At 37.3% G+C, this 15,162-nt stretch overlaps 1 protein-coding gene across 5 annotated transcripts in view; it reads left to right on the top strand.

Moving 5' to 3' along the window:
* RAD54B (RAD54 homolog B) overlaps positions 1 to 15,162 on the top strand; it is a 68,496-nt gene that overhangs the window by 37,034 nt on the left and 16,300 nt on the right. For 4 of the 5 annotated variants that reach the window (XM_069005137.1, XM_069005138.1, XM_069005139.1 and 1 more), the window contains exons 4-7: positions 6,373 to 6,573; positions 9,612 to 9,899; positions 12,307 to 12,469; positions 13,174 to 13,399. In XM_069005137.1, the coding sequence (XP_068861238.1) occupies positions 6,373 to 6,573; positions 9,612 to 9,899; positions 12,307 to 12,469; positions 13,174 to 13,399 (878 nt within the window). Of the gene's footprint in view, positions 1 to 6,372; positions 6,574 to 8,962; positions 9,185 to 9,611; positions 9,900 to 12,306; positions 12,470 to 13,173; positions 13,400 to 15,162 lie in introns of those variants that run through there. The other variant, XM_069005141.1, reaches the window with a different exon arrangement.

Here is a 15,162-nt window from a genome sequence, read left to right as displayed (position 1 = left end):
TCTCCCCTTTGGAGTGATAAAGCAAACTACTGCATGAAGACATCACCAAATTCAGTGTAGACCATTAATATCACAGCATGCAGTGTTTTTTGCCCAGTGAGTTTTGCACATGCTTGCTGACAGCAAAGAAATTAAAAGACTGAAAAATTTTCAGTTGAAGAGCAGGATGTATCGAGGGGACTTTAAGGAAAGTGATACAATGATTCAAGCTTTAGCTCCTGCTTTGCCTTTGTGAACTTGTCCACTAGAAGTTATTTGTCTGATTCAAGGTCTTCTGCTGGTCCTAAACTCAGAATGGATTTGGGTTTGTCTTGCAGGGAATAATCTGTGAAATGGATCCAGTTCAGGAGCTTAATTACCTCCATCTCTTACGCTGCACCTAAATCTTCCATTGCAGCCCTATTCACCTGTAGAGCACCTACCAAACCCGAGTCTGTAAAATTATATAGAATAGTGGAACAATTACAGTATTTTTAAGCTGACTACCTTTAAGACCACCTTGGCAGTTTTAAAATTTGAGTTAGGGGAAAAGTTAAATGATTGGAAAGAGAAATGGGCCCTGTTTACAAGGATGTTGTGTTTATTTGAGTGCGCTTCATGTCTTTGTGCGGTCAGTGCCCGTCTGTGCTCAACTGCTTGCCATTTTTTATGTTGAAGTATCATGTTGTCTTTAGTTGGTTTCTACTGCTGTCATTTTCTACTTCTATTTTTCCTGTCATTGCCTAATCAGCTCCTGTTCTCATTTCTTCCTCCCAAGTTGTCCTGTGATTTCCCTCAGTGTTTTCCAGCTGTACATTTTCTTAGTGAATCTTGCATTTTGAGGGTCAGAGATGAGAGGCAGTAAGTTTTGTTTTGCACCAGCTCCTACTCAGAAAATTCCAACTCTCTCTCTGGTCCTTGACTCTTATATTGGACCCCAGTCCCAGTCTGCCTGAGTGGTTCTCCCCAACTCTCCTCCTAACATATCATGTTGTCTTCCTACTCTTTTACTCCCTGTCTGGTTTCTAGCATTTCCCTACATACTCAGCTTCCAGCTCAGACTTCAGTCTTTTACTCAGTTGTCAATTTTCCACTGGTTTAACATCAGCCTTCCTTTCCAGCAATAGTATTTCTTTTCAGGTTTCATCTCCCAAATTGTTCTTCCTTGTAGCTGGTCCTTGTCCCCTCTGCCATCCTTACGTGTTTGGTGCCAGGAAGAGGGGATGATGGTCTGAAGGAGAGGGCCGTGGAAAAATTCCCTGCTGGAACTATGGAAAAAGCCCAACTTTGGTCTGAGCAGTGAAAACTGTGAATAAAGAGAAGCCTATTCTCGGCCTCAGTTAGAGCATGTCCAGTGTGTAATCCTCAGGAAATTAAGCTGCAGAGAATGTGCAAACTGTATCTACTTCTAAGAGCTTTTAGCTTTCAGGAATGGAAAAGTTTTACCTTAGCAAAAAAAAAAAAGTGTTATCTCCTCCCCAGATTTTTAGATTCTTCTCCAGAGTATTGAGTTAATAGAGCTTCTACAAGGTGTAAGAGTTCATTGTGGCTAAAACTGGATTAATCTGTGTTTTCTTTCATATAAGCAGTGATTTTCTTTCACTGCCAGTTTTTATGGACATTGTGAATGTGTGTGAATTTATGTGCTTCAACTGAGACAGCTAGCATGGAAGGTGTACTATGGACTGATGAAGGCCTGGCAAAGTTATTAGCTGTGTAAAATAAAATCTACTGAAGGAAATCCCTGTAGTATTGCATGGTCAGGAATCCAGAGGCTAGTTTGATTGGCATTTCAGATTATTAAGAGACTTTGACACAGAAGTTTAAAAATGTTAAAAATTTTTTATAATTTGCATTTTTGTTTAAAAATAATTTTGGATTTCGAACAATGATGTGTTTTCCAGAGAAAATATTCCTGCTTGAAATACCAGTCTTTAGGTGAGTTTACTATCTATGCTGATACATGCAAAATTAATTACAAATATATTTTGTCTTGGAAAGAGAGGTACAAAGCACTGGGTTGTAATCAAATGACTCTGAAACGGAATCCCAGCTGTCATTGATTCCTGTGGATTTAGGGCAAGTTAGCGTGACTCCTTCTGTTTGTACTCCTCCTGAAGTCTCACAGAAGTGCTGTGGGAAGAGTTATTACATGTATTTCCATCTTGGAGGCACACTAATATACATTTACATGTTAGCATAGTATTAAGTTTATCATTAGACTTAAATTGCTTTGCAAGTGAAAGATGATGCTATCTGACTCATATTTCTTTAAATATTCCTGGGATATCTTAGGAGTGTGTGACATATAGATCTTTCATAGGCACCTAGACATTTAACTGCTATGTAAACCTCTCTTCTCAAAAGTTATGAATTAATTTAATTAAGGAACTTTTCGATTAGTTCGTCTAATCGAAAGAAGAAAGAGATGGTGCTGGCTCCATAGACCAGACTGATGGCACCTGAGTGGAGTCACTGCAGACACGGCAGCAGAGCACTGCCATTGAGTTTGGGCTGTGATTCATTCAAATCCCAGCCTCCTTTTACTGCAGTTCGGATTTTTTTATTTGCCTCTCTCTATTTCTTAATTATTTCTTAGTGCTATAGAGCGCAACTTTTTTGTAATTTTGCATTGTGACAGTACATTTTATTGAGAAGATTCAGAGCAGTTGAGGGAAAACTCACCTGTTGTTTCATACGTGCTTACACTGTGGAAATTCAAGTATGGAGCTGCTACAAAAAAATGGGCAGCCTCCCAGTCTCCTTGGTCCAAACTGCACATACCCCTTCTCTATATTGACTGTAGTTGCTGATGGGATTCACTGAGCTGGCTTTCTTGCAGCTGGTGGATGAGAAGCAGAGCGAGAGAGGGAAGGAAAGGTGAGCTCATGGGCTTTGGCAGCAGCCTGGAGTTGGATGGGGTTAAGCCATCCATTAAACCACACCCAGGCCAAGGTGCCGGTGCCCAGCTCACTGGAGCATGCCGCTCACTCCTCCCGGCAGCGCGCGTGTACTTGCAGTGCTACAGCCCACAGTGCCCTGACAATGAACGCTTGAGTTACCTTGGGTAGTCTTGCATAATGCAGCTACTTTCTTGCTGCATTGGGAGTAACCCAACGCTCTTAATCGATGCATTTTCTCTAAATCCAGCTCATCAGAAACTGGTTAAACTAGTTTGCCATTGGAATGCTCCCCATCCCCTCTCCTGGATCCTGTCCCGATTTCTGTAAATCATCACCTTCTTGAGGCTGCTGAAACTTTTCCTTGTATCAGCTAGGCTATGGTTTATATCTTGAAACCTAAGCCCTTGTTTTCTCAACAAGAGAGAGAAAGCTTTATTTGTGGAAGCTTTTCAAATCCTTGTTAGCCACGTCCTTAAAGTTCCCAAGCCCTTCATTTGGGAGGAGAGCCATTCTGCTTGCTACGGTTTCTTCATGGTTAAGCAAACCTTACTGCCAGGCTGGGCTGTTGACTGCTTGGGAGTGAAATGAGTGGGCATGATTTCCTGATGTTTCTCGTACTGTGGTGTATGCAAAGTTGCTGTTACTTATTATTTTCACTCCAAACTGATTAACAGCAGAGCTCAGAGGGTACAGTTGCAATTTATCTTCCAGGGTCTGAGCAGATCCAACTCTGTTTCAGATACTGTCTATGATCTCTGAGCAGCAAGGGGTTTCTGTTGAATCCACTGCTCTCTGTACCCCTATATCAAACACTGAACTTAGTTCCTGTGCATAATATACCAGTCTCGTTTCAATTCCTGAAAAGCTCATGACACTGTATTTATTGAATTTAAATATTCTGCTATTGCACTGGAGTAATCTTTAAAGTTAAATAGGTGTGAAGCTGAATACAAACAAAACTGATAAGATAATAAGGTTGAATGCAAGTGCCTAATTGGCATTGTTGCTGAACAGGTTTAGGTTTTCTATGCAAGGAAATTATATGGAAAATAATTTTGAGAGTATGCAATTATTTTTACTTTAAAATGTTTAATTAAAAAAACCACACTTTTATCTGAAGCTATACTGTAGTTGTTGGTAAAAAGAAGATCATTTATGTAGTAGAGAAACAAATTGTTATTGAATATTTCTATAAACAGAAGTTGTGGTAATTCAGAAGACAAATTGAGGGAAGATATCTGAACATTGCAGAGGCTATAATTTTACATTTTCCCCATAGGAACATGGTAGTATTGCATGGAATATTGGTGCTCAGTTTGCTTGTTATGGGGGACAGGTTGCTTTGGAAATCTTTTCCAGCAAAAGTCAGTATTACAAAAGGCTAGCAATTTCCACTTTTGTTTCTAAATTATTGATTTTCTAATTATTTTAAATGAAGTAAGGATAAGAAAAGACTTATTACTGAAGCCTTATTATTGACTTGAAAGTTAATCTACTGGTGATTCAGATAATACCATGCAGGACGATTTGAGTAAAAGAGCAATGACCATAAAACAGATCTCAGGGGTCACCAAACTCATGCAGGAGGTCAGTGGAGGAGACAAAGAGGTGGTCATTTGTTTATGGATGGCCATCCTTCAAGAGAGAAGAAGAAAATTCTGCAGTGAAATCTCCAGTTCTTGCAGTAATAGTTTGAAATTTTAATATAAGGAAAGTAGTTAATTAAACTAAGAGAATCAGTTTGAAAAACAAAAAGAAAACCATCTTGTATTTATCGGTTGAATCAATTTGCAATTAGAAGCTCAATATAGAATGAAATTAATCTTTTATATTTTTGCAAGGTACAGGTTTTCTCTCTTACCCCCTTTCTTTCACTTCTCTAAATCTTATCACTTGTGATTACTGAAGATCCAATAGAGCCTTTTAACTTTTTTACAGAGCTGCAAGGATTTTTTTGATACTGTCTAGTTCATTTACTAGGATTTACAAAGAATTCCCTACATTTCAAAAAGGGTTACTCTGTTCCATATTCTTATCCTTCTGTGAAGTGCCAGTGTTCAGTAGCTGCTCTGTTACTCCTTGGAGATGGGGACACATCTGCTGCATGAAACTACAGATGTTGGCTAATGCACTGAAGAAACATCTATGTATGGAAAATCCTATTTGCTTTAGGCACTGAGTTAACATAGAGTTCTATACAGCAATACAACTTTTAGAGTGTTTTGGAAAGAAAATTCAATTCAATAAATACAGCATTTTTCATTTAGATAATACCTTTTTAGTAAATACTAGTCTGAAAAATTGCACTCATTTTAGGTGTGTACCTTACGAGTATTTTGCAGTTTTAAGAATATGTAAACTGGTGTAGAAGTGGTAAAGCTGCTTCTTTATTGCACCATTACTGTGAGCAAGGATTTCCTTTTGCTGCTTCTCCTTTAAATACCAGCACACTTGGAAATTTTGGAAAGGTTACTCTCTGGCCTAAGCATTTTTCTGTAACAGATTTGTATAGTGTTGAATCCCAGATGGAATCAAAGGAGCAAACCGATTTAAGCTTTTAACCAGCATGCAAGGGTATTTTAATGAAAATTAGTCTGATTCTCCCTTTGAAGCTGTGCATGTGCTGAAAAGGAATGCTACAGATACTCCTTTAGGTAATGCTGGTGACTTCTCTACCACTGCTTATCTCAGATTGCTAACTCTGAAAGCCTGTGTTTATTCTTAATAGATGTTATAATCAATTGCTGTCTGTTCTATTATCATTTCTTAACCTTATTAACCTAAATATTGCCTATTAGTATTTACACCCATGACACTTATGATTAGGTAACTGCTGACAAATCTAAATCAATCTAAGCCTAGTAACGTGTTTGAGTGTGGTGCGTACTCAAGAGATGGTGTTTCAAGATTTTCACGACTACTTATTTTTGAAGGGTGCAAGGAAAGGAGTTGAAGTTATATTTTGTGTTATTACAATTATGGTTATTCTGCCACTTAGTACAGATGACTTCAGCTCCAGATCTGTTTCCTGGACTCCTTTGTTCCCTTTTCTGAGTTCTTTGTTCCTGTCCTTGCTTCCAGAACATTGCCCAGCACCATCTCATGAGGACCCTGTTTTCATTTTCTCTTGTGGTCATTTCCCTTTTGCTTTTTTTTCCAGCCTTTCCTTTTATTCTTTTTCCATTCTTATCATCTTGTATGTATGTCAAATTAGGAGCTCATTTACTAGTGCAACAAGTAATCTGACTTCCCTGGAAGTACATACTCTCTGAAACAATGATTGTTGGTTTGGTTTTTGCTTTTTTTTTCAGGATGAGTCCTTATGTGCTGTTCTGTCTCAATCCAAACTTAGGATAAGGACAAGAAATATACCACTTTGTTTAGATAAGATGAAATGTCTAGATTGTCCTTGATTTTTTTGAAATGCAAAAGACTGTATGCTTTATCAGGAGAACCTGAGACATTCTTTGTTATTTTATTTCCCTTTTAGATGCACTGTATTTGCCAACATCAGGGACAGCAAAGGAAGAAGCAGCTCAGGAAGCACCTGACTGCCTTGTGAAATATTTCAGTGTCGTGTGGTGTAAGGCATCAAAGAAAAAGCACAAGAAGTGGGAAGGCGATGCTATTCTTATGATAAAAGGAAAGTCAGTAATATTGAAAGATATGGAAGGCAAAGACATTGGCAGAGGTACTGTAGAATTGCATATTTGCTCAAGGGAACACCTGGCAGAAAATTGCTGTGCTTTGAATAACAGAGACCCAGCTTTTTAGATATTTTAGTTCTTCAAACCAATGTTGACCACAGGATGAAAAAACAGTAGAGATTTTGGGTTTGCTTTGTCTTTTTTTTGGGGGGGGGGGCGGTGGGGTGGGGGAAGACTTCAAGAAAGCTTTATATTTATTACATATAAGGCAGATGCATGGGGGAGGCTGTAGCAGGCTGAATAACATTATTCACAGAAACACCAAATGCTAGTCCAAAGAGAGGATCTGGAAATCAATGGCTGTACTAATTCAGAAATGCCAAATGAGGGATGAGTAGTTGATTTAAGTTGCTCACATAATGCAGAAATGAAGGAGTTAAAATCTGGGGAAAAGATACAGGTTAAGTTTCTTGTAGATATTCCAGTCACCAGTAGGGCGATCAGGAATTTCAGAGGTTGGATCTCTACATTTCAGCCAGTCAAACAGCTAAAAATATTACCTTTGTTGGAAAGACAGGCAAACAGCAACATTTCCAGCCCAGCCAAAGTCAACTGTGTAGCAATTTTTAGTCTTGTAGTTTTAGCAGCAGCTGCTGCTGTAAGACATAGTTTGGGTTGATATCAGAGTTAAAAATAAGACTTGCAAACCATAGGCTGCCATCAAATTGAAGCAGTAATTTTTTACTGAAAGCAAAGCAAGAATTAACTTTGCTAATGGAGCCAAAGATATTCTGTAAGGGAGTAGGATTGGACAATGTTTCTGCAAAGCATAATGTGATTTATTTTAGGTCAGAGATGGCTTCTCTGCTCTTTTGTTACAATTGTGACATTGTGAGCCTTGTTAGGACCAGGCAGTTTTGATTTGCAAATCAGTCTGTGACTTAGAAGTTAATTTGAATTTATTTATAGCAAAGCAATATATGTACAGACTTGCTTGTTTTTGAAAAAGGCAGAGTGAAAGAGAGTAATGCCTGGAATGCATCAGCCACCACCCTGTTGTTCTTGTGTTTTTTCAAGTCCTGTCGTCTTGAATTAGCAGCAAACACAATAGAAAAATGAACATTGTGATTTTCTCTGGTAAAAGTTTTTTTACCATGTTTGATGGTGTTAGAGAGCACAACAATACCAATGTCATTAGTGCTAACTTGCCCATTCAGAGTTGCTTTCAATTCTTATTGATTCTAAGAAAATAATAAATTGACCAATTTAAGCAGTGTGAGTTTTAAATTTCTACAATTATTTGGCTCACTGAGTGAGAAGGAAAGGTAGTGGTGCTTACCTCCAAAATTGTATATAATACTGGGAAGTTTATAGTGAATGTGTATGAGGCTCCAGGATTATTATTTTTAAATGGGAAGAAAAAGGCAAAGGAAGATTTTTCTTTTTCCTTAGGCTTACCAGGGCTGGATCAAGGATGGCACAAGGGAACCTAAAATCAGCACAGATTATAGCTCATTTTTGAGGCAGCAGAACATCTTTCTGTTCTCCCCTGCAATGTCCTAATTCCTTAATAATGCATTGCAAAGAATTTAGGACGTGCTGTCTTGTAAATTGCTGTATGTTACAGAAATGGTTATTTCTGGCAGCTGCATAAACAGTTGAGCTTTTTAGGTTTGCTTTTTGCCTTCCCAGTTTCCATCTACCCTTAAAGCCCATCCTGTCTTAGAATTAGACTCTTCTGACCAGAATCTGCACAGGGATACACCTGTATTCAGTATGTTCAGCCTGAAGCTATGTAGAGGTAATAACAGAAAACAAAAATGCAGAGCAAAGGAGATCATAAATGCCCTCCCCAAGCACCCTGTTCAGGAAGACACGTGTATTCTCTTGTGTTCAGGCATCTTCAGCTCTTTCCTGAAAGCAAGTGTTCTTTCAAGAACCAAACAAGGTTCACTATGTGTTTTCTGAATACTTTCAGAGGAAAAAAAGAAAGAAAAGTCCCTTTAGGCCAGACTATTTTTCAGCACTTGCTTAGGCTGTGAAATACCTCAGTAATTTTTTCCTCTTAAAGGAATTCAAACCCAGACCTTCACCTTCCAACCTTTCACATTCCTTGAAGTGGCAGACCTGAGCTTTGCAAACAGCTTCCAGGAGTCTTTAAATGTGGTGTTTGTTGGATAAAATGTGCCTTGGGAGGCCTTGCTTCTTTCTTCACAGCTGAGTGATTTAACTGCTGGTCTACACAGTCATGCCTTTTTTGTTTGTTTGTTTTGGCCTGACTAAGGATTCAAGCCTGTTTATCTAAATTTACACAAATACAACAATTGAGATAAAGAATTCTGAAGTGATGTGGCTTTGACATCTCTGAGTTAATAAAATAAATTATATATGTCCTCTGTTTCTTGTGTGAGAGCTTCAACCAGTAGACTGCTCTTTAAAACAAGGAGCCCCCACTCTTTCCTACATTGTTGGTTAAAAGGAAGTGGCAGCTGTAGCTGTATTTTGTAATGAGACCAGTAGTATTTGTAGCTGCTCTGAGAATGCCCACCTGACTGAGCCCAACAACTATTGAACTTATAAATCTTGGCAATAATCAGAGCATGTTCCAGAGCATATGTAGAAGTGAAGATTTCAGATGCATCTGAATCTTGAAGTGTAAAAAAACTAATTTAGAATTATTTTTAAAGTAGAGTACCCTGTTTAGATCAATAGCAAGAGGGGTTAGGAGAGTTCTTTTGGGGGCATGAAAGAAAGGGAAAAGGACCTAGGATGGTTAGTAAGGCAAACTGCTGGATTTTACAATGTGGGGCTAATTTTTAAAAGGTCTCTTGAGCAGTTGTTTGACATTCAGTAGACTTAGTTGGTGATGAGGATGACCACGTATTTGCTCATATACTCTGCTATCTAATTCTGATTGTTAGCACTCACATGTCACTCTGTTAAGGAGGGAAAGGCTTTATGTGTAACAATCGTATGTTTCAGATACCTTTGCACAGTTTTTCCTTCCTGCAGATGAGTACTAGTGTTAAGGAAGTAGTACTTGCTGTGTTGTCCTAATTATTTAATTTTTATGCTCTTTTAGGTACTGGATATAAAGCTAAAGAGCTAGAAAGTCTCAATGAAGGTCAAACACTGATGGTTGGCGGAAAAGAAATTGAAGTGATGGGTGTAATTTCAGCAGATGATTTCAGCAGTGGCAGGTGTTTTCAGGCTGGAATAGGGACTCATGACACAGTCCCAACTGCATTATCTGAAACTATTACAAAACCATTCTGTAAACCATTCAAAAATGTCTGTCAACCCAGTACTAAAGAGAATATGCTCAAAGATTCTCAAAGCTGCAAACCTCGCCATGATCCAAATGCGCCAAGTAAGATTGAAATTTTAAAGTTTCTTTAAACATCCTCTGACTCTCAAAAAAAATTAAATGTGTAATTCCATGTATTACTGAAGACTTCCTGACATACAGTACTAGTGTTCAGTCATGTTAGGGTTTTGTCACGTGTGTTTCTAACAAGTAAAATACTCTGCGCTGCATAAAGTTTTTCTTAGTTGTTACAGATGGCTGTGGAAACACGTTAGAGCAGTTTCTGAGAGTTTTGCCAAGGAAAATGAGTTTATTGATCAGAGAAACAATCTGACACATGCTAGAAGTTCTACATGAGTTCCAGCTTCCCACTGGGGCAGCACAGTAATTGCAGAGGAGGATTAGTAATAGAAAAGCTACGCCACTTTCAGAGAATTGCGTCTAACAATTCCTGATCCATCTCAGCCAGGGAGTGTAACTACAGTACTCAAACTCAACCAGATATGTTTTGGAATAAATGTTTAGTTTTATAGTGCTAGAAGTATGGTGTGCTGAAGAGCCATGAGAGTTCACATACTGTGTAGGAACAGGCTGGTTAAGCAGTTGTGTAAGAGGGACCCCATAAACATTTGATAGGTGCAGGAAGTGGTGTTGATTATCTAAGCAAAAGTATTCTTTTGTCTACAAACCATTTAGGAACTGTATTCTGCTGGTGGATCTATCTTTCAGATGGAAGATAATGAGTGTAAAAAACATTGCTAAGCAGAGCCATTCTTATTTAAAAAAATATACTTTTTTTCTACATTCTTACTGTAATACCTCCATCCTAGTTCTTACCTCATATCCTGATACTATGGGACTCTTTGAAGCTGTTACCTAGCTGCTATGTAAATAAACAATGAAATCTTAATCAAGTGGTAATTAGTGATATCACTGGCCCTTTTGTAGGGCATCCTGATTAACACCAGCTTCTGGTCTTAATTTAACTTGATTACATTTTATCTAAGAATGTTCTTTCCTGTGGTTGCAAGATGATGCTGCATTAACATTCTTACAAAAAAAAAGCCAGTTTATTCAGCACATAAATTAGCTTGTTTACAGTTTCTGCACTAGTTTGTTAAAAAGTTGCATTTTATTCTAGTTGTCTTCTCTGACTTCTGGTGAATTTGAATACCTCCTATCAGATTTTGGGAGCCCTCAACACATCAATAGGTTGGATTCTCTCAGTCTTCAGGTTTGCTTACACAGGAGAATCACATTATTTAATGCCTGATTGCATAACCTCTTGCAGAAGTTACTGGGATACTTTACAAGACCAGGACCTTGATATTGAAACAGTCAGAGGTTTTCATGTTGAAGTCTATGATTACAGTTGATTAAAATACGCCTTCTACAAAACGGAAAGCCGGCAGAACAGAGCACAGTGACAAAGATGCAGAACTACGTGTTCCACATACAATCTCTAAGCTTTTAGTCCAGTGTTTATCCAAGCCTTGTTTCTTCCTCATTTTCATCCAAATTTTTGTCAGGTTATCTTTTTGTCACCACTGGCTCTTAAATATATACACATGCAGTTTGATTTAATCCATCAGAACTCAACCCTTTGTCAGTAGGAAACAAAATCTTCCTGACTGATACAAGCCTTCAACCAACCTATTCCCATGAATAAATTATCAGTATAGATCTACTCTAGTGACATAAAAATACCAGAAGCTATAAATTGCTTTCTCATCCTGTCCTCTGACAATACAATTTTTCAGTGAAGGTATGTAGCAGCAGCAGAAGCAACCCAGTATGAACATTGTCTAGCAAAACTATGATGTTTGTAAACAGATTATGGCAAGCAAAACTATTACTCAGATGTTGCTCAACACTTCATTCTCTCTTTGCCTCTGTATGTCAAACCTGTCAACTTCTTTTATTCCTGCACTGTGTCAGTCTTTGTCAGCTCATGCTCAATCCTTCCTTATTTTTCTTCAGCAAATCAGTGCCTTGTTTCTTGTCTTCTCTGTTTCTTGGACAGAGAAGTCTTTCTGGGCAGCTACAAGAATATCCCCTTTAAATGCAGTATTTAGATTTTTTGTAGGTCATTGTTTATGGTTTTTTCTTAGACTTTCAATTCAGAAGTATTTTGGAACTTTTTCTAGTTTAACTCTGAATTCAAAGTCATCATGCAACTTTTATTGGGTAGGCGGTTTCACCTCATCAGAAAAAACCCCCTCATATTTCTCAGTTTATCACCTTTACCTTTGAGAAGAATGCAAACTATTTGGAAAATCTCTTTAAAAAAATGTTTTTATGTAGAAGACAGTCTAGGTACTTATAAATGCATTTTCAGTCTGAGAATGGTCGATATATTAAACAGGATTTTTAACAGTCATTAGATCATTGACTTTAACCCTAACAGATTTTGCTAACAGACTAAAAGTAATGCTTTTGTGTAATACTTCATTATGCTTTGAACTTCAAGATTCTCTAGTTATGCCACGACCAAATTCAAGTCATCAGTGGATGTTCAATAAGGCTGTTTTACCTGTGGTGGATGTAGTTGTAGATCCTTACATTGCAAATAATCTCCGCCAACATCAGAAAGAAGGAATTATATTTTTATATGAATGTGTAATGGGAATGAGGTAAGGTAATAATTATCCTTTTGGCTTTTAATACCTATAGTATTTTCATGCCCATGTTTGAAATGTGACATCTTGGGAAGTTTTGAACAATTGTTCAGTTGATTGATGTTAGTAATTTTCTCCCAAAAGAGGCTGTGCAAGTTTTTTCTGACCTAAATGTACCATCACACTTACCATGATTTTGCCAGATGTCATGAGAAGCTAGTGCACCAAAAGGCCAGTCATTTCTACATACCAAGTTTTATAAACACAGATATAATCAAAGTCATGCTGAAGAACACTGCTTTCTAGGATTTATATTTCATATAATTCAAAATTATGAATGTAATTTATAATTCAGGCATTTAGAATAAAAAGGATGTTATTTCAACCTGTTGAAAAAAATACATCATTGTTTTCAAAAGTATAAATTATAGTGTAATAGATTCCTTAAGGTATTGGATAATAATTTTAGTTCTAAAAGCAGATTTAAACTTTAGTTTTAGAGGACTAATGAGTTACTGTGGAAAATGAGAATTTTCATTCTAAGATCTTGTAGTATAACTGAATAAAAACCTACAGTATACTTATTACAGTACCGTAATAAGTATAAATAGGTTCTTTATACTTCATAGAACAACTGCAGAAGCAAATCCCTAAACCAATTGTGAATAATTATAAATATGTCTTTTAAAATGTTACCACTGCCTCATTACATCTTACAGAGTTAGTGGCAGATTTGGAGCTATTCTTGCTGATGAGATGGGCTTAGGAAAAACACTGCAATGCATTGCACTTGTCTGGACTCTTCTCCGTCAAGGGCCCTATGGATGCAAACCTGTGCTAAAGCGAGCACTGGTGGTCACCCCTGGGAGTCTGGTGAAAAACTGGAAAAAGGAATTTCAGAAATGGTTGGGAAGTGAAAGGATCAAAGTCTTTACAGTTGATCAGGTAAGATTTATTTCCAAAAGGAATTACGATTTTTTTTTTTTTTTTTATAAACTAGAGACCAAGCCTAGTAATTCTCTGTTAATATTTATTTGTAGTACATTATTTCTTCTTCACATAGTTGTCCATACGGGTATTTTGCGGTCAGTCATAACTCAAGCTCACAGGCAGCATATGTCTGTCTTACCTTTCCTCTGGTTTCACCTGTGAAGTTGTAAAAGGTGTCATGCTCCTCCCTGTATCTCTTCAGTTTAAGGAGTTTTCTGTTGTCTCTCAAAGTGCACACCTTCCCTGCTTTACATATCAAAGCATCTACCTTGTACTCTGTTTCTGTGGTAGTTGCTTTTGTTCTGTACTGAAAACTTCTGTTTTGTTTTGGCTGCCTATTTTGGGGTACTTCAGGAGGTTATTCCCATTACTGTCACTGTCAAGAATTAGATCTCTGTTGGGATGATTTAAAGTCTCATGAGTTACCAAGCCTAGAGTCTCAGTGTTAGGTAATGAGACTATCTCTCATCTCTAGAAGAATGCAGACAAGTACAAATCTTACTAAGAAGCAGGATGATGCTGATCCCTGTCCTCTCCTATAGTGAAGCTGTTCCTGCTGGTGTTAACATTCACGAATTCAAAGGAAGTGGAGAGCTTACAGTACCTGCATTGGTGCTTGCAACAAAGATAAAGATACTTATATTCCAAAATTATTTTTAATCTAATAATTCCATACAGGTAGACTGATGAAACAAATAGTACTTTATTCTAAAGGTTATCCAATCCTTACATCAGCCAGATTTGCCTTTAGTTTCTTGCATTATGCTTATTGTCTGTATGGAAGAATGAGTATTTCAGATGAAACAGAAGTTTTCAATGGAAGTTTCCTTCTTGGTAGACTGTACAAAATTTTGTAACAATAACTATTTCTTCAAATTTGACTCATTATTGCCAGACTCTTGAAACTGCTGATCTTCCACTGAAGACAATGCATGTGTAATAGGTGTATTTTGCATCATTTGCTTTTCTTAGTAACTTGTTTCAGGTTGTGGAAATGAAGCAAACTGACTTGTCAGGAACTGTAATATAGTATAGGTTAGGATGGGAGATGTGAAATTTCCTAGAAGAAATGGATACAAGGCAAAATATAATATGGCAACATTTTAACCTAAAAGGGTAGTTAGAGATAATTGAGTGTTTTCTTGCAGTTTTTATGAGTAATGTTGGGAGGAGAAAGCCTGAATTTGATGACAGTTACTATGCCCCAAAATGATAGTAGCTTTCATTTTCTTTAATTTTAAATAACTTTAATACTCTTACTTAGAACTCATCTCATTGGACCTATTTGGTTGGGGACACTCAGCAGCTTTAAAGATTGTGTTCCCAAATAGCACGGAATACATTGTCATGCAAAAGGAAGACACAGTATGACTTGCCTGGGGTATAATGAGGTATTTCAAAATAATTTACTGTCTGTCTTCTCTGGAAAAACAGCAATTACCATACTGTTACTTCTCCAGTATAACTTAAAAGGAAGAACTTGTCTCAAACATTTTTTTCTGTTCTTGTCTATAAGGAATGCATTCAAAGAACTGGCAGACTTTTTAAAATGTTTTCCTCACTTTCATGCTGAAACACCACAAACTGATCCTAATCCTTCAGTAATAGACTTTTTAAAACACCAGGATATGATCTGCTTTTAAAATGTGATTACAATTTAATTATGTTAAAATGCAAATGCCATGTAGAGAACATTGCTTTTAAAATGCAGGCATCCC

Source organism: Aphelocoma coerulescens, chromosome 2 (assembly GCF_041296385.1).
Source record: "Aphelocoma coerulescens isolate FSJ_1873_10779 chromosome 2, UR_Acoe_1.0, whole genome shotgun sequence".
NCBI classification, from domain to species: Eukaryota; Metazoa; Chordata; class Aves; order Passeriformes; family Corvidae; genus Aphelocoma; species Aphelocoma coerulescens.
Note: the sequence above shows the minus strand (reverse complement) of the source record. Positions and strands in the feature narration are given on the sequence as shown.